The following is a 25,535-nucleotide window of genomic DNA, read 5'->3' on the forward strand; positions in this document are numbered from 1 at the left end:
CGCTTATCTATGTCTTTATGGACCTTGCTTTGTGCACTGGTTCACAGTCATGGTAGAACAGGAAGGGGCCATCCCCAAACTGTTCCCACAAAGTTGGGAGCATGAAAATGTCCAAAATGTCTTGGTATGAAGCATCATGTTCTATTGCTACGCACTAAAATGTGTATAATTTCCCTAACAAAAACAGTACATGCATCTTTAAATGGACTGCATTTATATAGCGCTTTCATAGACCAATGGCCATCCAAAGCACTTTACATATTGCCTCACATTCACTCACGCATTCATACACCGACGGTAGTGTCAGTCAGGCAAGGCGCCCTCCAGTTTGTCGGGAGCAGCTGGGGTTAGGTGTCTTGCTCAAGGACACCCCGACACTTGGTCAGGTGGAGCTGGGGATTGAACCACCAACCTTCCGATTTGTAGACAACAAACATAAACCACTGCTGCCCCAAGCAGTACAAGTAGGTAACAATTAGAAAAAAATAGTTTATAAAAGACACAACAACCTACTAATCTACTAGATGTGGTTTTATTTTCGCTTACAGTACATTCTAACAGATGCACGTGTGTTACATTACTTTGAAACAACATGGTCATTTAATGCCGCCTCTTAAAAACGATATATTGGTCCTAAAAATATAGAAAGAAACAAATTTAAAGTCACAAAAACTGTACATTATTAAAAATTCACTAAACACCACATTTGGTTGAAGTTATCTAGAACTGCTTTCAGGTTTGTTATCTTTGAAACAAAAAAATAAAGTTTGTCCCTTGTGCCCCCTGAGGAACACAAAATGAATGATGTTGAATTCAGTGTATGAAAACATGTTGAATAAACCTGAATAGTGTGTTCTACTGTGATCCTCTCATATCTACTGTATACAGTCAGTGCTATAGTAACCTGCCATTGAAGACTAATATTTAAGGTGTTCATGAAGTTGTAAGGGAAAATAAATATGTTTAAAGCTGCTACAGCTAAAACACAAATCTTTCTCATTCCTTAAGCATTTCTCTTATAATCATGTTTGGTTTCAATTTTTTTAAAACGCTCTTATTGGCAAACTTCGCTTCAAAGTAATAACAACAACAGGCTTTTTTTTATATAACAGTTAATATCCCAAGACAAAAATGAATGTCCTTTTTAAAAGAGTTGGTCCAGGTTTTATAGATATCACACAGAACACACACCATTACCAACACATAAGACAGAAAACAATAAATGGTTTCGGCAAGCCACGTCTAAGAATCTTCATTGTTGTGAAAGCGCAAAGAGCAAATTATATCCAGTCATACTGAAGTTTAGCTTAACATCTACACTGCCAAACATACATACAAATTCTTCCCATATAAACCAATATCAATACAATCTGGATTTCACTAGATCTCTTTTCCTCCACAGACAATAGTCAAACACAATAAAAATGATTTCCAGCTAGTGGAGCTTAAAAACAAAGAGGTTAAAAATTGGAGGCCTACAGTCGTCTTGTATAGCGATTAAAAGATTCTGCTGTTACCATTAAATCAGAGTCATTGTGACGAAACACTGATTTAGTTTCGGGTGTGGAAGGAGTGACAGGACAAAAAGCTCAAAATAATCTAGTAAATGATGGCAACCATCCAGTTGATAAGACCAATATTCAACAAGCAAAAAAGTGATGGAGTTACACATGATATAGTATGTTTTACTGGCCATGTCATGAGTCACCTATACATCTTTCTACGATGTGGTCTGTACAGATTCACTACAGGCTATTGCTATTAAATAATCCCAACTATTTTTTCTGTCTTTAAGTGTGTATATATAGCATATAATAAAAATATACTGAAGAAATTGCTTCTAGTCTTAAAAGCACGATACATTACGTTTTCCATCAAGGGGACGCACGTGGTCCACGATCTATACAACATGGAGTAGAACGGCTTTGAGTAAAGAAGAAAAAAAATTGTTGTTGAGAAACATCCTGATAGGTGTGCCAATCATTGTGATTGGACGTGACATCAAGTGTGAACTCTGTTCTCAATACACACTTCTAGGAGTGACTGATGAATTTTTTGATAAAGAAGTTTGTACTTGAAATTTTTCACCATAATAAGGTCAGGGTGGTGGGGAAGGACAAAGACAAATACTTGTAAAACAAACAAAACAACTCTATACATATATCTACACATGTATGCATACAGAGGACCGGAGATCTTTCCAGAAATAGTTAGTAGTAATGAGCATCAAAGGGGCGTGGCATTAGAATGCTTCCTCCCATGCAGCAGACGTCAGAATTTTTAGTTGTCCTTGTTTTCATAAAACTCTGCCCAGCGGCTCTCAAAAAAGCGTCGCATGGAGTGCCCGGCCTTGCCGACATCTGACGTATCCTCGTTAAAAAGCTCGCAGTTGTTGAATACTAGCTGAGCGTCAGCAGCAAACTCCTCACAGCTGCAATACCTGCAATGAGAGTAAAAAGAAGTTTCTTATGAGAAGGTCATTGCGTTCCACAACCACATTTACAGCCATTTCAATTATACAAGATCACATGCAATGGTGGAAGACTTGTACGTTGAAAATTCCTTGTTAAGGTGACATTAACCCCTTAATGCATACCTCGAGTCTTTAAAGACCCAGATTTTTATTAGTGCATAATTTTAACATTGTATATTTTTGGAATCTGTTTAATGACAAATAACATGTCAAAACATACTGAAATAGATATTTTATAATTCTGTAACTGTTAACCCTTTCCACACCAGTTGTCATAACATACAATATATCAAATGAAAAAATAAACAGGCACTTTGTTTTCAAACAAACAAACCCCAGAAAAAAAAAGTTTTTCCCTTTTTTCATGTGTTCTCTTTCTATCACTTTTTAAATATGGATAGGTTTCTTCAAAAATATAAAAAACTTTGAGCAAAAAGTCAAGATAATTGCATTGTTGTTAAGGACTATTGTTAGCAATCCAATTCAGAATGATGATCAAAACATACACAGAGTTTTTAGTGTTTTTAAATCAGTGGGTGCTTAAGTGTTATAAGTTGGGGAAGAGCATCAGCTAGTTGATAATAGCAGAAATACAGATGCTGTAAAAACTCAAAGAAGCATCATTAGCAGGGATGCATGTTCTCTTAATTGACGAGATAACTCGTCAATGTTAGGGAAAGAGTTAATGAAGTATTACAACAGTTATATACTAAGAAGAAAGTTTGACAGATCAGTGTCCAATGAGTCGCTAAAGACCAACATATGTAATAATGATACATTCATGCATTTAAGGGTTAAAACAACATTCTTGATCAATGATTAAACCAGACATCAACTATACTGTAGTTTTCGGACTATAAGACGCGTTTATAAGACTTGGTTGGTGCTGCATCTTATAGTCAGGTGCGCCTTGTAAGTCAGTATGAATTAATTTTGACATTTATGAGGCAAGAGACAACATTACCGTCTACAGCCGCAAGAGTCCGTCAGATGCTGCTCCTGTATTTATGTAATTCAATGGATTCAGTGATGCGGAACAACGAGTCTGCGAACTTCACGCTAGTTGGCTTGTTCGGTTCATTTAGACTATTCAACCTTCCAGGTAAGTTCTGTATGCTATGGTTTATCCTTTAAATAACTGATAATATTACTTTAACGTACAAACATCTATTCAGCCTGCTGTTCTGTCTGCTATTGTTTAGTTGAATAACGCACCTTTCCAGATTAAATGTCTGTTCTTCGGCTTGGATTTTCTGAAATATTTTGTGCGACTGATATATGTTATTTCGTCTTAATGACACATTTTTGAATGATACGGCTTATACTCCGGTACGGCTTATAGTCCGAAAATTACGGTATGATAAATGTTCATGCCTAAGCTCCATAAACTTCTTTCAGGTTGCCCCAGCTACCGCACATACCAGCTACTTTCACTCAAGCTGCTACTCATAAGAAACATTGTTGATGAGTACTGTCAGTATTATTTTATCTCCCTAGCTCTCCCCAACATACTACAAAAGCCACAGATTGTCTTACCCTCCCTGCAGAAGTCTTTCCCTCATGGTGAGGAAGTCCATGGGGTTTTTGATGATCCGACGGTAGCCAGGCACCAGACGGGGGTTGACCGGTTCTAGAAAAGGCCAGGCATCTGAATGAGCTTCCATTTCCATCAGAATGATCCTAGAAAACATCAAACACACAACGGATTATTCCATGTCATCCACATTTCACATACTGAATTCATTTACACTCAAGAGAGTATCAAAACTTTTCTGAAATAATAATATATTTTGGTTTGATTTTTTGGTTTGTATGCCCTTAGAACTGGTGTGATCTTTTGAAGTTTAACAAATAGTCACAATTCACATGTGTAAGCTATATTTTTTATATACATGCCATGCAGATAATTTTTACTTTTAGCGAAAGTAAGTGAGGTCTTACTCGCAGTAAGTGAGGTCAGGCTGGTTTCTTGTGGTCATCCGTCTGCGTTTGGAAGGGGAGATGGTCGTACTGCTTGATGGAGCAGGACTATCCTTTTGTCGGGTGGTCATGCCCCGTTTGTACCTGTCATCCTCGTCTGAACTGTCCTCCGCAAGACGCCGTTTCCGCAGCTTTGACCTCTGACGCCCTGAACGTGATCGCAATTCCTCGCCGGTTTCCTGCAAACCCAATGCAAAAATTTCATCACAAATCTGCGATACATACTGACAAACTTTCAATTAAATTGGAATTTGAGTGAACTGAGGAAACATCGTCTTTATCTTACCTTGGCAACACAGGTGGGACAGAACCAATCACCTTCTGGAACCTGCATGACCTTTGGCCTCAGGCAGAACATGTGACACCCACGATCACAGCCATCACACAAGAGCAGATACTCATCGTCATCACCCTTACGACACACCTGACATGTCTGTGCACAACATACATGTGCATGTCATCAGTTTACGAGCTCTTACAGAAAACACATTTCCCCAAATCGAAATTGTCCCTCACCACTTTGATGATGGATCTCTCCCAGGCTATGGCTTTCTCTAGCTGTAGCAGACATAGAGAGAGCTGAGATCCACTTCGGCAGCGATCCAGGGCCTGTCGCCACGTCCTCAACCTTGGAGTGATCTCACTCTCCATACTAAGAACAAAAACCAAACATGTCTGAATTGCTCTACTGCAAACACAAAACTAAGACTAACACTGTCTACATTTACGTATTTTTATACATAAACAATGACACACCTAACGGCATCTAAAGGGATTTCCTCTCCACCAGGTGGAGGGGTCAGGGGGGCAAGGCGGACCACCTCTGACAGATTCCACAGCGGCTCCTTTAAATAACGCCGTTCGATGTTTCGCTCCAGGTTAGTCAGTCGAACAACAGCCAGGTCCAGGGGGTTGTTGGGAACTCGCAGGAGATCAGACCATTCCTTTTTAGTCCTGACCATCCAGTCATCCCTGGGGTCCACCTCGTGCTCGTAATACTGCAGGTCCTCCCGAGTGGAGTCGGCTTCGGGAGGGGTGTAGATCTGAAATGAGAAGAGATGTCAGTCCAGCAACGTACAGAGAGAAAATCATGGGAGGGTGAAGGGAATAATGGTCATAAACAAGTGAGAAAAAAATGAAAGTGGTAAAAAATAAAGAAACTGCTGACAAGTTGTGATCAATACATATGTGATCCTGTTTGAAAAAAGTCTCATAATCGAACGATGAGTTTAAAACTTCATCGAAATCAAAGTAAATATTTCTGACATATACAATTTAACTTAATTGTGCCTTTTTTGTGGGTACACAATTCACTTTGTTACTTTCAAAAAGTAACTTTCCTCAGCTCTGCTACATATATTGAATAATAATAAGGAAAGAAGACACTAACTAAATTGCCATATTGGCTGTGTCCCTTATCATAATGTACTGAATTATTGTTTTTATCAGGACCCTTGAAATAGTTTATATTCATTAGTTTATTTATGATGGCTGCCGTTCATCTGTACCTGAAATTGAGGGCTTGAGGATCCCTGTGCAGCCTCTTTTTCACTCTCCATGTTGGGAATGGCCATCTAGAAATAATGTGGACATGATGGTGATGTGGAGAGCAGTGCTGGGGAAGTTACTTTGAAAAGCTATCCGATTAAGCTAATGGTAAATTAGTTAGCTATACTACAAATGTATTATACATACTACTAAATAGTAACTGATTCCATTGCCACAAAACAATGGGAAAATTTTTCATTTCATTTAAAATAAAAAAAAAACAGTATTTAACAAAACTGAAAATAAATTAACAATGTAGAAAATATAACAGAACAGACCACAATGAATTAAATATTTTGATTAACCAGCCAATGGACATTTAAAAGGGCTGTGTTGGAAAAACATGATGCAATGAATTGATGATCAAGTTGTATCTAAACCCGAAACTGTCCAAATGGACAAACTTTCTGTATGTGTAACAGATGCATCAATCCTCTCAATGATAAATATTAAACAGGAGTCATTTAACACAGTACTTTAACTCACTTGATTGTAAGACTTGTGCTCCTTGTGCACAACAAAATCCAACACACCGCACTGCTGGCACAAAAGTTTGAAGTGTTAAAGCTAGAGTTTTGAAAACGGCTACGGCTATGAAGTCTGTATTACTATGTTTACGTTTAATAGGGAGTGTGTTTGTACAGCATCGGTCCCTTTAGCAAACAAACACAGACAGCGCCACCTTGTGGCTACTAGAGTATATGTTGTTTTTCTTATAGGAATAGTTCACCCAAAAATTCTCATCATTTATTCCATATCTATAGTTTACCCCAAGAATACTTCCATAGCATTCTTTTTTCCTACTATGGAAGTAAATGGGGCGGTTTGGTTACAAATATTCCTCAAAATATCTTCCCTCATTTTCATCAGAACAAAGAAATTAATACAGGTTTGTAACAACACAAGAGTAAGTAAATTATTTTTTTAACCCACAAATGAAAATTCGTTCATTCTTTACTCGCCCTCGTGTTGTCCTAAACTGTTTGGTTACCATCATTTATCAAAATATCTGTGTTTTGGTCATTGAATACTGTGTTAAACCTATATGGGGCAGTTTCCTAGACAGGGTTTAAGTCTAGCGCAGTAATTCTCAAAGTGTGGTACGCCAAACCCCCCCAGTGGTCCGCCAAAAGATGACCTACACTAGGCAAGTGTTTATAGAATCATCACTTATTTAAGTAGATTTTTAATCCACTTGTGAAACTGTGATATCAGTTCTTGCCATTATGTTTTAATAACGTAAAAATGGATTGGTGGCTAAACCAAAGAAGAGTCAAAAGAAGGATCAAGCATCAACTGACAGATCTATTAGTTTTGAAATGTACTAGTTTTTGTTTCATGTGTAAAATTCCTGTAATTTCAGTGATTTTGGACATTAAGGGGAATTTTATTCAGCATTTTATTGTTACTATAGTTACAACCATAGACTTCATATACCCACCACCTCAGTTTTAAACTAATGGCTATTTGGAATGACATTAAGTGGGACCTAGGCTGTTACAGTATGTTTAATTGCAGTTTTTTTTTTCACATGTGCAGTTTGTTGTTCATATTACGCCGCGACTCATTTCACATTTACTTTTTCAAATGAAATAAAATTCATATAATAATTTCTGAACATAGCATTGCATTTGTGTTTAAAAAATTAGTTTTTGACTAGAAACATTTGCATATTAAACTTAAATTTAGCTTATCCTTCCTATTATGTTGTTTTTTGGGGGGCGTGTTAGAGTGAGATTTGGTCAGGTGGTCCTCAGAAAAAAATTGGAAGATAAAGTGGTCCTTGGGCTGAAAAAGTTTGAGAAACACTGATCTAGGGCCAGACTAAAATGCATATTTGAGTTGTCTTAACTGAAAACAGCATGCACTGACACAACTCAAAATACATAATTGCCATTGTTTTGTCCAAAGATTCACATTAGTAATGTTTTTGTAAAGTATGTTTGTAAAAACAACTTAATGTCCTAAAATAACTGAGGCCTAGTCCTATCTTAACCTAAACCCTGTCTGGGAAACTGAGAAAGGGGAAATGATGAAAGAAATTTTCTTTTTTGCCTGAACTATCCCTTTAAAAGATTCTCTCAATGAATTGAATACAATTAGTTGAATATTTTATATTAATATACATAATATATAAATGTGATATATATTTTGAACGCATTTTTATATAAAAATATGTTATAAAATGCATGCGTGTTATCTTGGGGCATAAAATTGCACATACATCATCAAGCATTACAGTGATACAAATGACCCCAGCTGGTCAACAAAAGTCTTCTGAGGTAAAAAGATAGACGCGATTGAGAAAACGATTCATATATGGAGCATACTTAACAAAACTAAAATTAACTACTTCAGACCCTGCGTCCACTTGAATGGACATCACATGTTGTGTGGTTCAAACCAATAAAAAATTCGAATTAACCAATCAAAATAAGGCACACTAATTAAACACTGGAAAAATCAGGTTTGAAAGGTTTAAAACCAACACCCATCTGCACTAAATTCAAATACTCAGGCACATCCATGAATTCTCATCTCAATGGTTCAGGCGTCTTGTGATGAAATCGTATGGCAACACACAAGAACCAATTAGATTTGAAGTCACTGATGTGTCGCCATATGTGAATTAAGCATTAATAAGCTTTTTTCACTAAATAAGCTCAAAACTATCTTTTCTTTCACAGTTTTTCTTGCTTTATAAGATATATATTAACACATTGGAGCCATTTGGATTACTTTGTGTTTTTTCAACCTGTTTAGACCTATATATAGACATAAAATGACTGACATTTAAAATAAATAAATAAATAAACTGTTCAACGGATACATTTGGGTTAGCTTGAAATTATGAGAGAATTTGTATTTACTCATTTAACTACACTATCCTTATGCTGTGTTTAGCACCTGTCCAACATCTAATCTTATCACTAGAAAACTGAAACTGCTAGGCCACTGATCTTCAATAACATGCAATCTGATACGCACCAAAACAACATAAAAAATTTAGTAATGTGAGCACAACCAAATAAAGGTCCTTCTTTCCATCCGTTACGTGCATTTCTTACCTTGAGCTGAAGGTCCGCACCTACAACCCTCTGCTCCAAATCTTCCACCCACCGCAGAGCACTCATGTCTATCTGTAGGGCTCTTTCCTGTTCACTCCATGCCTGTTTAGATGCCTCCAACAGAGCGTCACCCTCCTCCACTGTCATCTGGAAAATGGGATCTGAGAAGCAGCAAGACACACACACAATGCAATGAATGTGCCGCCAACCACCAAGACACAGACACTGTTGTCATACTCCACAGGCAGCTACCCCTCACCGGTCACGGGCCGCGTGCAGACCTCAGCCAGATACTCCATGTGCTTGGTGAGGTGTTTGTGAAGAACCTTCTCACGGACGCCTCGTGGATGAAGGGCGCTTAGGATGGCCGTCAGCTCCTCTGGTTCTCTGATCCACCACCAGCCTTTCACCATCTCTGTTGAAAGCAAAAACCTTTAGCAAATCCAGCATAATGGCACTCATAAATGAACACACAATCAGGTTTCAGTAGTTCTGTACATTAAAGTCATTTCTATGTCAATCTTGCACTTACCTAAAGGAATTGGCCTCGCCACCAACTGAGTAAAGTATTTCTTCTCCATATCTTGAAAAGGATTGGACGGTGGCCTGCCCCGTCTCTTTGCGACGCTGGATCGAGAGTGCAGCCGTGATGGCCCGCTACCCCTCCTGCGTCTCCTGCCGGCCCTGGGAGCGGGAGTTGAGCTCACCTGAGGAGGTGGAATTGCCGTCTGCGGCTGCGCCTGTGCAAAGAGAGAAGTTTATCAAATTTGACATTATTTATAGTGGTATGTTTATATTGTCATCACGCATACTGAGGTAAATGTCCAACAACCTTCCTATCACCATTTGAATGAGGTGTAAATCAAATACATTTACATTTCCACAAAAAGTGCACAATTTTCTTGTACTCTTTAAAAAATCTAATAGCCAATAACATCAAGTAACTGTAATATGCATGATTTTGGTTAAAGGGACATTGCAGTTTTTTTTAATATGCTCATTTTCCAGCTCCCCTAGAGTTAAACATTTGATTCTTACCATTTTGGAATTCATTTAGCTGATCTTTGGGTCTGATGATACCACTTTTAGGATAGCTTAGCATAATCAATTGAATCTGATTAGACCATTAGCATCATGCTTAAAATAGCCAAAGAGTCTCAATATTTTTCCTATTTAAAACTTGACTCTTCTGTAGTTACATTGTGTACTAAGACCGACAGAAAATTAAAAGTTGCAATTTTCTAGGCAGATATGGCTGATATCAAGGACTTTGCTGCTGTAACATGGCTGCAGCAGGTGTAGTGATATTATGCACTGCCCGAAAATAGTCCCCTTGGTTACTTTCAATGGCAGGGGACCTTTTTCGGGCACTGTGTATTATCACTACGCCTGCTGCAGCCATGTTACAGCAGCAAAGTCACTGATTATTACGCCAGTTTAAGAGTATAGTTCTAGCCATATCTGCCTAGAAAATCCCAACTTTAAATTTTCTGTCGGTCTTAGTACACGATGTAACTACAAAGGAGTCAAGTTTTAAATAGGAAAAATATTGAAACTCTGATTAATTTTTAGCGCGATGCTAATGGTCTAATCAGATTCAATAGACTGTGCTAAGCTATGCTAAAAGTGCTGGCGCCAGACCCCGAGATCAGCTAAATGGATTCCAAAACGGTAAAAATCAAATGTTTAACTCTAGGGGAGCTGGAAAATTAGCATATTTTTTTAAAAAGTGGAATGTCCCTTTAATTTTATAATGCCAACAAAACAATACGGCATATCTCAAAAACATTTAAAATCTCATATCTGTCACCATTTAAAAACTTTGAATTAAAGGTCCACGGTGTAGGTTTTAGTGGCATCTAGCGGTCAGATTGTGAATTGCAACCAATGGCTCAGTCCACCACTCCCCCCTCCCTTTCGAAACGCATAGAGAAGCTACAGTATCCGGCACAGGACAAACACATCATCATCTGAGACAACGTAGTGAAAAAATACACTCTATAGCAGTTTGTCTGTGTAAGGCTACTGTAGAAACATGACGGCGTCTTCCATGTAAGTAGACCCACGGTGTATGTGGATAAAACGGCTCATACTAAGATACTAAAGGCAAGTCATTTAGTAAGGTCTTTATATAGTTATGTAGATTATATTGTTATGTAGATTATATTGTATTTCTCTCAAAAAAATTATCCTACAAGTTACAGAATGCACCTTTAATGTGACCACTGGTTCCTAAACAGAGTACAAAGCCCTCATAAGAAATCCAATAAATATGCAAGTCATATAGCTCAGGTTTGGCACGTCTTAACTAGGGCTGGGCATGGATTCAGATGTTCCAGATCGATTCGATTTCGATTCACAAGCTATCAAATCGATTTCGATTCTCGGTTCGATTTTCGATTCCTATTCTCGGATCGATTTTTATACTCGATTCAACTCAAAGAATATAGATTTAATACAAATACTGCATTCATAAAAAAACAGTGAAGAGCAGTTTACAAGTGGGTAATTAATAAAAAGAAATTAAAAGCCAAAACACTATCGTCGTCGTCGTCGTCTTGCTTGCGAAATCTAAAATGCTTCCATTCCTCTGACTTTTTTGTGAAGGTGGCAGCAACATCAACGAAGCACCTGAAACCGCTATTTTAACCACTGAATGAATGAATGACAGGCTCGCCTCTCGCTCCTTGGTAACATCACGCAAGGCAAAAAAGAGGGTGACATCTAGTGGAGTAGACTAGTAATCAGATTAACAGTAATCTTACGGTCAATGTTTGCGGAAATAAATATGGGAAAAAAAAGAAATTGATTCATGCCCTTTGAGAATCGATTTTGAATCGATGGTCGATTCAAAATCGATTCTCAAAGGTCATGAATCAATTTCTTTTTATTTCCGCAAACATTGACCGTATTAAAAATTGATTTTTTTTGCCCAGCCCTAGTTTTAACTTAGTAGAGAAGTTTGCTTTTCTGGTTAAGTGATACATGTTACTGACCTGTGTTGACAGAAGTTGCGGTGGAAGTTCAGCAGAAGGTTCACAATCGAGGGGGGCTAAAGTGTCTTTAGTGGGGGATGATGGAGTTGTCGTGGTGTTCACACATGGCTGAGAGATCGAAGTCTCATCACACGGCTCTTTAGGCAACAGATTGAACCACTGGCCTTTTTTCTCTGCCTGCTCTCTCATACTGTCCTCCGGTTGGCTGTTGTCCTCACCCTCGCCAGCTCCAGACGCCACAACTGATGCACCATCACCCTCTGCCTCCTGGAAGGCAACCTGTGTGAGATCCTGAATGGGGGAGTTAAGCCCAGAATCTTCACCTCCCGATCTGCTGCTACGGCGACGCCGGCGGTTCTTGGCCTCTCGGAGGTGGAGCTCCACTTCCAGTTTGATCTTACGTGGGCGGCCCCGTGCTCGTGGGCTGCTCATCAGGGAGGCTTCACCCGGAAGAGGATCCACCTCTGATGGGGAAAACTGGGATGATGGAGGAGAACAGGGAAGTGATGTCTGAGGTGTGCCGAAAACTGGAGAGAGAGGAGGCTCAACCTTAACCTCAGTTTTCACTGGACTTTCTTTCTTCACCGGACTGACGGGTTCATCGCTGACCAGAACGTCACCCGATGCTGCATGAAAAGAAATGATTGCACATCACTGAAGTGACCAAATGGAAAATTCAATATCATCTTAAAGTAGAATAGGATACACACCCAAGATATCCTCGGCTCCTTCCACGACAACGCATCCCATATATGGCAGCAGCAAATACCTGCGACGGTACCGATCCTGCCCGAGAGCAACCGCCCGCATGGTATGCGATGACTGGAGCAGCTTCTTACGGAAAAACACTTGTCGCTGAAAAATAAATGAAACATCAGATTTGGCTATTTCAATTTAAACAGAGCAACTATGATACTCAAACTGGGAGGAAGAAATTTTACCTTGGTCAGTTTATCAATCTGACGCTCAAGTTCTGCAACGCTGCAATTATTTGGGCTCTCGATCTATGAGGAACACAAAGTGCTAAGTTCAAGTTAAATCATTCATTTGGAGGTACTAAAGGGTTCACTGGCTCATTAGAAGCAATGCAAAGCTCTGTACCTCAGTGTTTTTGGGTTCCTCCTTAGGTTTGCGTCGTCTGCCTCTCTCCAACACACAGTTCTCCTCGATGCTCTCCTCCTCGGCCATGCCCACACGGGCACTGCGGCGGCGCTCTTCGAAACATAGCTCCTCCTCTGCACGGCCCGTCTTGCGTACAAGTGCTGATTTAAGTTTGCATGTACACACGTAAAGAGAAATACATATATGAGGAGGTCGAAACCAACCATTGGAGAGTCTTGCGTTAGCATTAGCAGCAGTGGTCTTACTTGCGTAGTTTGCCTTCGATAATCCACTTGTTTTTTCTGTAGGTTGCCATATTCTCCAACGTGTTGTCAATTTCTCTGCAGAAACATGAAGGATGCTCGTTTATATGTTGAAGAGTTGACAAAAACATTTCAATTCTTTATAGACGCAATCATTTTTATTTTCTGCTGACCTGGTGATGCCGTCGCTGGCATTGAGTTCCTCCACCAGGAAGACCAGTATAGAGGCTTTAACGTCAGCTTTAAGGGTCTGGAAGCTCTTTGTCCGCAGACTGTTACACACCTCCAACTCAAAGCCGTGGGCCTCAAGAAAGATCCGAAGAACCTCGGACACGGTGCTGTGACTTAACTCCAAATCCACCAGTTTCTCTCCGAGGATCTTTACAGACTGAGACGGTAAGTGAAATGAGAAAACCCACATTAATCGGTATGGATTACATTTTTAAAGGTTTAGTAAAGTAGGGCAATTTTAAATCAAATATAAACCTGGTAATAGGAGGGCAGTCCCGGATCATGCAGTGCTGCTTCCATCAGTTTAATAAGCAGATCCAGAAGAATGCCCTGGCTTTTCTCCAGGCCGAGGAGACCCTCTTGCAGGGTGCTCAGACTGGGAATATCCTTAGGCACCTGAAATCCCAGGAACTTTCCATAACCGTGCAGGAACTCGACTACCCTTAAACAGTTGGTAAAGGCCAAACCAGAAAGCACCAGTCCTGGTATCCGTGACAACGTTGGAAGAGGCTATAAAAGGGGCACAAGCAAAAAGTGTTGAAGTAAATTACACTTGTGTTCAAATTTTATTTGGTGTATGACATTAAATAACCACGTGAGAGATGTAAAAGCATATTGGAAGCAGACTGCTCTCCAATCACACTCAAGCTACTTTTAACGTCAAACTGATTGCTCCACAATCCAGCACGCATGTCCCCCACTGAATCAAGCGAACCATCCACGAGACCACTTCTGCAAAGCATACCCGGGTACGCATAAGTGTACCGCACCCTGGTACAGTACAGAGGGATCACACTAGCCAATTGAGCCATACTTTGGGGTCAAACGTACTCTGGTATGGTTCACATAATGTCAGTACACCCTTATACTATGTATACCATGTAATGCCTTAATTCTTTGAGGGTAAAATCTTAAATATGTTCTATATAAATAGAACACTAACTATCTAATACTCAGTGATGTGTTTTTAAAGAAGTATAATGTAATAAACAAATGATGGAATAATATTACATTTGCAAAGGCTGTATATCAAAGTCATGTTAACTTGACTTAAAAAAGGCAAAGCGACTGAGCAGATTTGCTGCCATTTTAACAATGTGTTTACATGTGTGACCTTGGAAAGTGTAATGGCAACATTATTGAAATGGTCTGTATTAATGCACTTTCAAAAAAGTAAAGGAGGTAAGGGAACAAATAAATGAGAAAAAAATGAAGGAAGGAAAGTAAGAATTATTAAAGAAACAGAAAAAAAGAACAGAACAAAAGAATGAAGTAATGACAGAAAAAAAGCCAAGAATGGAAAGAAGAAAAGAAAGGGAAAAGGAATTAATGAAAGAAAGAAATAATGCATAGAATTAGCAAATTAAGAAAGGAAGGATGAAAGGAAGGAAGAAAGGAAAAGATGAAAACAAAAAAGGAAAAAAATCAAAGAATGGAAAGAAGCAAAGGACAGAAAGAAAGGAAAGAAAAAAGGCACAGAAAGCAAGAATACAAAGAACAGAAAGGAAGGAAGGAAGGGAATAAAAAAGCATAAAATGGAAAGAAAAGGAAGGCAAGCAGAAAGAAAGAAAGAAAGGAAGGAAGGAAGAAAAGAAATAAAGCAAAGAAAAGCAAAGAATGGAAAGAAGGAAAAAATGGTAAGGGCATAGAAAGCAAAGAATAGGAAGAAAGGGAATTAAAGAAATAAAGCATGGAATGGAAAGACAAGGAGGAAGTAAAGAACAAAGAAATCACAGATAAAAGAACGGAAAGAAGGAAAGGACAAAAACTAAGAAGCAAATAATAGAAAGGAAGAAATGTAGGAAGGAAGGAAAAGATGAAAACAAAAAGGAAAAAGCACAGAATGGACAGAAGCAAAGGACAAAAAGGAAGGAAAGAAAAAAGGCACAGAAAGCAAGAATACAAAAATAGAAAGTAAGGAAAAAGAAAAGGAAGGAAGGGAATAAAATAAAGCATAAATTGAAAGAAAAGAAGGGAAGGAAAGAAAGAGCAAAGAAAAGAAAGCAAAGAATATGATAAAGGGGAATTAAAGAAATAAAGCATGGAACGGAAAGGCATTAAGAAAAGAAAGAAAAAATAAATCACAGATAAAAGAACGGAAAAAAAGGAAAGGAAAAAAGCCATAAAAAGCTAATAATAGAAAGGAAGGAAGGAAGGAAGGAAGGAAGGAAGGAAAGAAAGAATTAGAAAAGGAGGAAGAAATAGAAAGCAAAGAAAGAAAGTAAGAGAAGAGATCGAATGGAAAAAAGAAAGAAAGAAAGAAAGAAAGAAAGAAAGAGCTAAGAATGGAAATATTAGAAAGAAAGGGCAGCGGCAGGTGTTTTCTATGGGCCGTTTCTATACGGACGTTTTGGCCGCCTCCCACGCCACATACGCATTTTTTATTGTCCAATTGAATGAGGGAAGAGGCGGGTGACAGAAGTTTACAGTTGCTTGGGACAACCGGAGACTGCAACAAGGTCAGAGCGAAAGTCCTCTGCTTGTACATTTGTAGCAAACTTGTAGCAAACTAAATTTCACAAAGCTTGCACTATAGTTGATACAGTGGTTGCCTAGCAACATCCAAAGCCATGCCGCACTGCTCTTTTTAAGAGTATCAAAAGTCTTGCATTTCCAAGTGTTTAAAACAAGTTTGGGGTGATCGCCCCTATCTGTGCTTCATGTAAAGCTATATTTCAGTCGGGTGGTGTGCTCACAGTATGATCGGGCAGACACATGTCTTCTGCAGGTTTCTTCATCTCCTCTATGATTAACTGCTGTCTCTTCCTCTCCTCCATGCGTCTCTGAGCTTGTGCTCTTCTCTCCGCCTGTCTCTTAGCTGCGAGCGCAGCCTGTGCTTCGGCCTCCGCCTGCGCTTGGGCTTTGGCAAGAGCTTTGGCTTTGCTGCGGGCCCTCGCCACGGTCTTTATAGGACTGGCAGTCTCCGGGTCAAACGTGTCTGCTGCCGGAACTACGACCTTCCTCCTGCGTCCAGGCTTCTTGGGGGGCACTTGAGAGCTCTCTTTATCTGATGACTGGCTCAGAGTTTGCCCTTCATCAGTCTGTTCACTGGCTTTATCCAGCTGCAAACAGACATAAAGAACACGGTTAGATATCAGAAAAAAGATTTCAAAACTACAAACAGAAATCAAATTATTTCGTATAGCTTTTTTACAGTTTGAAATAAGTTTATTAGGGTTGCCAGATATTTTAAACCACTTAATATCAAAGATTATTTGTTATTTTAACCTCATGAAAAGCACCCCCACTCTAGCCCAAACCATGAAAAGACCTACTTTCACTAAAATGGTTGTTTTTTACTAAACCATTTAGAGTATAAGCATAACTATGGTATCATTAGACACTTTGAGCTTCATTTTTAAAATTTCACAATTATTTTAAGTTAAAAATTAAGGCTGAAGTACATTTGGAATACAATTTTTTTACATAACATCATTTTATTACTAAAAAAACTTAACGATAAATGTGTGTGTGAAACCTAGAAATGCAATGATCCCAAAGCCACAAGTCATGTTTCACGTTTGAGATCAATAGGCCCAAAAATGCATTTTCTAAGTGCCAGTCAGCCCCAAAATAAAAGTCTTTTGTTTACATGCATACAGGTTTGTTCTTATTATTATTTATCCTTATGTTAGCATATAAAATGCCATTTCCACACCAGGAAATAAAATGTCAGACAAAGATCATTGGATTCGTTATCTAATTGGCTACACGTTCTGTCTATCAATATTTTCCATGAAGTCATCGGAGGAACGAGTGAGTCAAATGACGTCACTATTTTTGACAGCGCTGTTTGGATATTATGTATTATACTCCCACCTACTTTTTACCACAAAGTTTTAACGCGGGTTTACGTGTTTACTAGAACCTAAAGTGTAATCTCATATAGTGTTACGACGTAAATAGTCCTCAGATTGTATATTCTATTCTATTACAAGACGTTCATGTGAAATCTGAACAGACTATATATCTATATTTCACAGATTATACGCATTTGTGGACAAAAATGATCATTGGATGTATTCTATTAAGACGGTTTTAATGGGTTATTCACACATCTGAAACAGACTGGATTCGACTCACAATCGTTATATCAACACAAAGGTAAGAATTCCCGTTTATATTTAGCATGTTGTCATCTGGACTTCTGTCACAAAATACTACATTTATGATACTAGAGCATCTGTATCTCAAAACAGAGACCATACACTGATGCTAAACCCATAGACCTTTTAAACGATGTATAGTAATGTTAATATTTTAACATTACTATACATTAGTGTAGCATGTAGACGCGAATTAGTGCGCGTCGAGAGGTTAATTCAGTTTTATAAAAACTGCACTAGAAAAGAGCAATTTCTTGTGAATTACAATATTGTAAGTGTATAATAAAAAACGGTTATTACAGAAACGTCCATGATATAAAAAACAGATCACCACAAAAAGAAAATTGCATCCCCAAACCTGTATGAGTTTCTATCATTAAACAAAAGAGCAAAAATCCTATGCTGCTTTTTGTCATTAAAGTGAATGGGTACTAAAGATGTCATTAACTAGTGTCAATGCTATTTCTAAATATAACCCTTACTTTGGCTTTTCTTTTCTCCTGTCTGATCTTCTTGTTCTTTGCATCCTCCTTTCTTTTCAGTCTCGCCTGTATGAGAAAAACAAAAGCTTAGTTCAATGAAATACGATTTTGTGGGTTAAAGAAAACTAAAATAATCTAAAGTTTATGCACCTTTCTCTTCATCTTCTTCTTAATCTTAACCAGTTTCACTTTCTCTTCCTCTGTGAGATCCTCTGTAAATGAAGATTAACTGTTAACACCATAAAATCCATACTTGAGAGAAACAACTTCATAATGAGGATATGACCAGCAACCTTTCAGTTAGTGACTTTTGTGCATATTCATGCTTACCCTTTGCCTGTAGCCTATTCAGCAGTCGGGCATCCACTTTGCTGAGCAGGTCCTCCATCTTAAGCTTAGGAGGTCTACCTGGCCGCCTTCCTTGACCTCCTCTGGCTCTGCGAGCGCGGGCACGAGGCTCTTTGTCTGGATTCGGAGGACGTCCGCGTCTGCCCGTTATTGCCATGATCATGGAGGGTACTTCCTCGTCGGCAAGGACGAACCATTTCTTACCCTGTTAACAAAGTTTTTAGGCTATATTACTGAACTCATGTATTATATTACTGGTTAATATTATTATCTCCCAGTCCATATGATCCTAAGTGCAACAAATGAGACAAAAACACACACAATTATGTAACTGGCTTTGCCCGAGAAGTGCATATTAAGATTAACCCCCTCTTCACAAGAATGAATACACACCTCAGGTGTTTCCCGCTCCTCATAAAACTCCCCGACTGGCATGCGTGGACTGAAGCTGAAGTGCTCTCTCGAAACGCCCTGGAGATTGTCCTGATGTTTTTTCAGATACTGGAGAAATACAGACACATGCAATGAAAACAAAGCAAGAACCCAGCTATAATAAAATAAAAATCAACCTAAACTTTGAATGTTTATTATCACTATGGAAAAGACAGCCAGGGTGACCTTTTGAAAAGCATGCAATATAACAGGTCGTACCTTGATGACCTCAGGGAACTGTTTCATCCTCCGACCACAGGGGCCGTAATACCACGTCTCTCCTTTGAGGCGGTCCTCAAGTCTCCGGACTCGAATCTCTCGCCGCCAGCTAGATAAAGTGTAACGGGTCAACAAGTAGAATAGCAACAGTACAACAAAAACATTTCTGAGCAGTGGTCTACATAGGAAACGTGATTTCTATTTGTTTTATCTCCTACAGGGTTCCCACACCTTAGTTCACTTAAAATTCAAGGACCTTTCAAGGACTTTCCAGGTCTAATACCCTCAAATTCAAGGACTAAATGTGGGGACGCATTTCAAGTGAGAGCAAGGTTACACTTTTAAGATACATTGTTACAGTTCCCATTCAAGGTGGGAAGTGACACTTTGGGGACGCCTCCAGGGAAAGGTGCGTCTGAATGTATATATCAAATTCAACCAATGGTGAGGCTTAACGACAAAGACAGGGTGATGCGGGAGCCAGGAAGTATATCGCTATCTGAAATATTGCCAAAGATGGCGTTACAGGACGCAGGAAGTATGGCAAGGGAGATGCAGTGTCTCGTTCCCTTCTTAGGAAACAAGTGTTACATACATAACCCGAGACGTTTTCACAACTATGCATAAAAGCATTTTGGTATGAATCAACATTCGCATACAGAAGATATAGACCATTTCAAAAGATGTAAACAACACTGGTCCAGAAACACTTCCTGTTTCAATGTGTGACTTTTATTTTATTTTACACATATCATTATCTTTAAGATTTTTGTTTAACTTTTTAATTCAGTTCTATACAACCAAAAGAACATATTTTTTCCCAACATTTATCTAGTGTTAAAAAACTGAAACAGGAAGTCCTTTTGGACCAACATTGTTTACATCTTTTAAAATGGTCTATAAGCATTTAAAGCGAACCGTTTAGCACATGTGCTTAAAAGGTCTAGAATTTTATGATATTATCTTACACTACAGAGGGAATAATATGGATTTTTTCCAGGAATCTTCTTGCATAAAATAGATTCAAGCACTTTCAATGACCTGTATCTATGTATGTATATTTTCAAAAACTTCCAAGGGCCTTGAATTTTATTCCCCAGATTCACAAACTTTCAAGGACCCGTGGGAACCCTGCTCCTACTAAATCTTAAGACAAAAAGTAAGGTTTCCCCCTCCAAGTATTTATTTCTCTTTGTATGGCTTTACTTTTGATAGATTTAGTAAGAAGGGTGGCTGGACATTTTGGGGGAGAGAAACAGGAGCAAAAGATGGGAAAGGACTAAAGCTTTGACAGACAAATGGTAAAAAAAAATGTATGTGTTAAACTGCTCTTCTCACCCAAACTGCAGAGGAAATTGGACCTGCTCCTCAGTTGCAACCCTTCGCCTTCGGATATCACCTGAGAAAACACATCAATTTAATGCATTTATTCTTAAAGAGATAGTTCACCCAAAAATTAAAATTCTGTCATAATTTACTCACCCCACCCATAATATGAAAAACAAATACTATGGAAGTCAATCTGTACTGGCAACTGTGCGCTGTCCATCACTTATTAAAATATTTTCTTTTGTATTCAACAGAGTAAAGAAACTCTTACAGGTTTAAAACATCAGGGGGAGTAAATGACAGACATTTTTTTTTGGATGAACTATCCCTTTAGCTGTAATGCTGCATACACATCAAACGCAAAGAACATATTCCTCACTCAATATTACTTGCTGGGTTTAACGTTGATTCACGCGTTTGAGGCAAACAGTGCTTGTTCGCGGCAACCACGCCGCCCAATTTGCGTCATTCGCTTCGCACGACGCAAACTTGCATCTATTCGCGACTTTGTATAGAGACAGAGCGCAGTTATGCAAATTTGAAAAACACGCCCACCGGGGGGGAATTCAATCCAACCGTCTCCATTGACTTTGTATTGCGAGAGGCCGCCTCCTTGTCATTTCTGGCTTATAACAAAAAACAGAATAATGCCTTAAAGCTGCTGTGTGACAATATGTACAGCTAACAAGCCAAAGAACCCAGAAATAATATGAGAACTATGAAAAGTTGCCTGTTTCCACTTTTCTGTCCGTAAACGCTCGTTTTTTGAGCTCGACAGCTTACAAAAACCTACTCCTGGGTTGTTTGGCCCGTTAGCTGTACATATTGTCACACAGCAGCTTTAAGGCATTATTCTGTTTTTTGTTATAAGCCAGAAATGACAAGGAGGCGGCCTCTCGCAATACAAAGTCAATGGAGACGGTTGGATTGTTCCCGGTGGGCGTGGTTTTCAGGTTATGACGCGCTGCGCTCTGTCTCTATGTAATCTACTCGTGTAAATCATTACATTTGTGTTCATTGTGTACGCCCCAAAAGAGGAACAAAAATGAAATCACAATCCCAACATATAGATACCTGCAGTAGAGCCGTTTTCATCATCATCAACACCACCATCATCATCTTCTTCGGTTTTGGCTTCTGCAACTTCATTTTTGGGTGGTTTGGAAGGTTTCGCCTCTGTCTGTCCATCTTTTGGTTTGCGCTTCCTGATCTTCTTGGGTTTAACAAGGGGGATCTCCATATTGGGCACGCAGAGAGCATGGGCAAAGTTCACTGGACCATTAAGAAGATGAGGTGGAGCATTTAAAGTAGTCGAAATATCAATAGGGCCACTTTCCAGTTCCATAGGCTCTTTGGAAAGCTTTCTTCTTTTTGTTGCAGTCGGTTGCTTCTCCTCGTTTTTCTTTCTCCTCCTAACTTTTTTCTCTTTTGGACCATCGGGTGTCAACTTGTTGGACGTGGAATTAAGAGAACCTATTGATAAGAAATGAATCAATTAAGACAGCAAATACCAATTTTTGAACCACTATGCATGTATTCGGCAAATGCTTTTATCCAAACAAATTATAGTGGATTCAAGGTAAACAATTTTCTTCAGCATGCATGTCAAAATCCAAAACCTTGGGTTGCATTGTCAACACATTGCTCTACCAAGTGAGCTACAGAAACAACGCAAAATGTATGCAAAGTTTTGACTTCACATATTTAAGTATTAGGTGAACAGTGCTTTTACCATCAGCAGATGCAACAGTCTTCGGTGTTCTAGGTTTTCGTGGCTTTTTTGTTGGCAAAGCGACTAAGATTTGAGAGGGTGGTATGTGTGTGGTCGTCCCTTCAACAGAACCGCTGACAACAGCTTGAAGCTCCTTCACCGTCATGGCAGAGAGCAGTGATCTTTTCTCACCTCCAGATATGTCTGGAGCAGCAGATCCATTCTGTTTCCCAAGAATCTCATTACCTATGGGGAAGAAAACAGCTTGTATGTACACTATGGGCATTGAAATCTTCTACATCATTTAAAAACCTACATGACAAAACTCCTATAAAGCATCTGTTTTAGTCTATTCCACGTTCACTTGGATAAAGTCATAAACATAATTTACAAGAAGTGAGGCATATAGACGCATTAACAATCACACCTTTGATACTCTGGGTAGAAGTATTTACAGATGCAGAGAGCAGCGAGGAGTTATTTTGTGAGGTTTCGTTGCAGAAGTCATCTGTGGTTTCTGACATGGTATTTCTGAGGGAACTCTCGCCACTGGAACTGGTAACGGAGGTGTTCAAGTTTTCGTCCATGCAAGAAGAATCCTCATCCCGCTTGTACCTGGAATCATCAGTCATGGATTCTTCTTCAAACTTTGATTGGTCTTCTTCAGTCTGGGAAAGGCTGTAAGAATCATCAAAAGTGTCCATCATTGAACTCTCATCTTCAGCTCTTGAGCTTTCCATGTAGCTTGATGGGAAGTCCGTTGATGTGTCAGTGCCAAAAGTATCGTATTCTTCTTTCCTTGGTGTGGCCTGATCTCTGATGTTCATTGAGTCCTTTTTGACAACTCTTATAGTGTCTCTTGAAGGGTCCTTTGGAACAATAAAAGTTGGTTCAAGGTTTGTACCATGTCTTTGCATTTCAAATAGGGCCTTGTTGTTGGGATCCTGTTTGAACGTGAAACTTAAAGATCCAGTTTTGCTCTGGGAACCACAAGATTGCGATTCTCCAAAGGTTTGGAGGTCTTCACGAGAGCCAGCCCTTCCTTGACTATAAGAAACATCTGCATTTGCTGTGGTGTCCGAGTGTTGAGCTGTAGAGCCGGTGAGGGAAACGGGCACCTTTGCAGCAGAAGAAACACTGGGAGGTGATAAAGATGCCTGAGGAAAAGAGCTTAGAGCGGGAGGAGGTCTATCCACAGCCGAAGTAGAGTGTTTAGGGAGAGAGGTGTTATTGGTAACAGATGTTGGAGTCGAGGAAGCAGCAGGATGTCTAGGACTCTGGCCTGTTAGAGGTGATGCCTCTTGGGGTCCTTTAAGAGTTGCCAGTGCAGAAGGAGTGGTGATAACAGATGCAGTTAAAGATAGAGGTGTTGGAGAGATGGGACTTTTTGACCTTTGGGCCTCTTCGAGGGGTAAAGGAACCGTTTGAAGAGGCACAGTCTTAGAGGAAAACATCCCATGGCTGTCATAAACAGCAGGTGGAGCTTTTGAGGTCTTAGAAGACATTGAAGATGAACCAGGTCCTGCAGGAGTGGAACCGACTGATGATGGTGCAGGTCTTTCGCTATGGACCATCTGAAATTGTGATGAGCGGGGAGAGGGTGGAGACGCCGACACGTTTGCTCCGATACCCATCTTAGGTGTGGATGAAGCACAAATTTCAGTAACATCGGAATTTAAAGGAGAAAGTGGATGCTGGCCAGGGATTGTTTGATGGGGCAGGGTTGATGTTTTCCGAGGTGGACTAGCAAGTGCCGGATGTTGTCCAGACGCACGAGAAGGACTGAGATCCTGCAGGGCGGCTGCCTTTTCATGATGTTGTTTTGTAGGTTGCTCCAGGTCCAAGGCTGACTGCTGTACACCCTGACTGTAGTCGGTAGAAGTAGCAGAGCCAGGGGGCTTAACAGGCAAGCCCTCGCTTTTGAGTAACCGTTGGGATGCAGAAGTTCTCTCAACGCCATTGTAGCCTTTATCCATCTCATTTATATGCGCTAGAGACCATAAACAAAAACAAACATCAGCTATTAGTTTAAAACCAGTAAATTACAAAACGTAACACTAACATTTTAAGTAACTTCTGCTAATTTGCTTAAGCTTATTATGACACTAAGTTCACTAGCGTCTGTATAGAAATGATTTTCGTGCATAATTTCACAATGTATTCAGCAAATCCCTTGTCTGCATAAGGTGACTGATAACATGATCTGCCGTAAGGTCTTACTTATGCGCTTCATTCAGATATGGATGTTTTTTTTCCTTTCGTTGAAATAAAATAATTAAATCAAGACAAGCTGAATAATAAACACTGTTAAGACTGGCCACTGTAATATCAGTATAAGGTAAACTCAACCTTATTTTGTTTAACTCGGGAATGGTAGTGCTAATTAATAAAGACAATAAATTGTTATTAATCATTATTTCTTCATTTCTTTGGGTTTATTATAAGCAGCCAGTTATTTAAAATACGTAGGCTACTTTAGTAGGATTTGTAGAAGTTATTTTGACTTGTTGAAGTTAAATTAATAAATTACATGTTCTGTAATCATTTTAAATTTAAAGCAAAATATCAAACATTACAAATACGCGTATCCAGAGCACGTGATCTTCTGCAACGGCCATGAAACAGACACTCCCATCTCTGGAATAGCCTGAAAATTTTAATCCTGTCCGAATCGGTACATAAAATCACAGATGTTGTGGGGGACACGTTGAAACTTGAACGTCGTTTAGAAAACTAATCCCGTCCGAATAGTGCTAATGTTCATGTTTTATGCACTGTGAAGTTTATGGTGTCTAACCAAAACAGACAAAAGCAGTTTTCAGTTCTATCTTTCCACATTGATAGTTATACTATGTAGTGGTGTAACAATACATCAATATGGATCATTGCATCGATTACATTTCTAACGATATGCCACACATAAAATATAATCGATATGAGGCACTTTAATTTTCATTATTTTTTTCTCTGCGCCCTCATTCGTTGATGTAACAACCATCTATCAGGGCTCAACAGAAATAATTTTTATACTGGCCCAGTCGGGCCAGTGGTTCAGGTTTTCACTTGCCCTGCCAAAATTTTCACTGGCCTCAATAAAAAATGTCAGTGTCACATATTAAAGCATAAGCCCCAAGAAGCAGTGGGTTACCAGTACATTTTATAACAGCTAAGGAGCGTTGTCAGGCACAAAGCTGTTATAAAATGCAATATAATATTACTCTTCCGCCAAACAAAGTAGTTCCTCAGAA

The 25,535-nt window shown here is 39.2% G+C and overlaps 1 protein-coding gene across 6 annotated transcripts in view; it reads right to left on the bottom strand.

Annotated features, from left to right (window-relative positions):
* Positions 1 to 513: 513 nt before the first annotated feature.
* The window catches only part of baz2a (bromodomain adjacent to zinc finger domain, 2A), a 32,748-nt gene continuing 7,726 nt past the window's right edge, over positions 514 to 25,535 (bottom strand). For 2 of the 6 annotated variants that reach the window (XM_073874963.1, XM_073874958.1), the window contains exons 4-31: positions 22,715 to 24,277; positions 22,309 to 22,533; positions 21,651 to 22,049; positions 20,586 to 20,646; positions 19,248 to 19,356; positions 18,990 to 19,097; positions 18,579 to 18,801; positions 18,399 to 18,460; positions 18,249 to 18,314; positions 16,357 to 16,722; positions 13,916 to 14,170; positions 13,603 to 13,817; positions 13,433 to 13,507; positions 13,167 to 13,338; positions 13,007 to 13,069; positions 12,776 to 12,920; positions 12,066 to 12,691; positions 9,602 to 9,809; positions 9,329 to 9,484; positions 9,070 to 9,230; positions 6,488 to 6,541; positions 5,962 to 6,027; positions 5,210 to 5,496; positions 4,970 to 5,105; positions 4,740 to 4,886; positions 4,415 to 4,632; positions 4,010 to 4,153; positions 514 to 2,440 (exon numbers count right to left, since the gene is read on the bottom strand). In XM_073874963.1, the coding sequence (XP_073731064.1) occupies positions 2,281 to 2,440; positions 4,010 to 4,153; positions 4,415 to 4,632; positions 4,740 to 4,886; positions 4,970 to 5,105; positions 5,210 to 5,496; positions 5,962 to 6,027; positions 6,488 to 6,541; positions 9,070 to 9,230; positions 9,329 to 9,484; positions 9,602 to 9,809; positions 12,066 to 12,691; positions 12,776 to 12,920; positions 13,007 to 13,069; positions 13,167 to 13,338; positions 13,433 to 13,507; positions 13,603 to 13,817; positions 13,916 to 14,170; positions 16,357 to 16,722; positions 18,249 to 18,314; positions 18,399 to 18,460; positions 18,579 to 18,801; positions 18,990 to 19,097; positions 19,248 to 19,356; positions 20,586 to 20,646; positions 21,651 to 22,049; positions 22,309 to 22,533; positions 22,715 to 24,277 (6,470 nt within the window). In that variant the 3' untranslated portion in view covers positions 514 to 2,280. The remainder of the gene's footprint in view (positions 2,441 to 4,009; positions 4,154 to 4,414; positions 4,633 to 4,739; positions 4,887 to 4,969; positions 5,106 to 5,209; positions 5,497 to 5,961; positions 6,028 to 6,487; positions 6,542 to 9,069; positions 9,231 to 9,328; positions 9,485 to 9,601; positions 9,810 to 12,065; positions 12,692 to 12,775; positions 12,921 to 13,006; positions 13,070 to 13,166; positions 13,339 to 13,432; positions 13,508 to 13,602; positions 13,818 to 13,915; positions 14,171 to 16,356; positions 16,723 to 18,248; positions 18,315 to 18,398; positions 18,461 to 18,578; positions 18,802 to 18,989; positions 19,098 to 19,247; positions 19,357 to 20,585; positions 20,647 to 21,650; positions 22,050 to 22,308; positions 22,534 to 22,714; positions 24,278 to 25,535) is intronic. The other 4 variants (XM_073874960.1, XM_073874959.1, XM_073874961.1 and 1 more) reach the window with 4 other exon arrangements.

Source organism: Misgurnus anguillicaudatus, chromosome 13, assembly GCF_027580225.2.
Source record: "Misgurnus anguillicaudatus chromosome 13, ASM2758022v2, whole genome shotgun sequence".
Taxonomy (NCBI): Eukaryota; Metazoa; Chordata; class Actinopteri; order Cypriniformes; family Cobitidae; genus Misgurnus; species Misgurnus anguillicaudatus.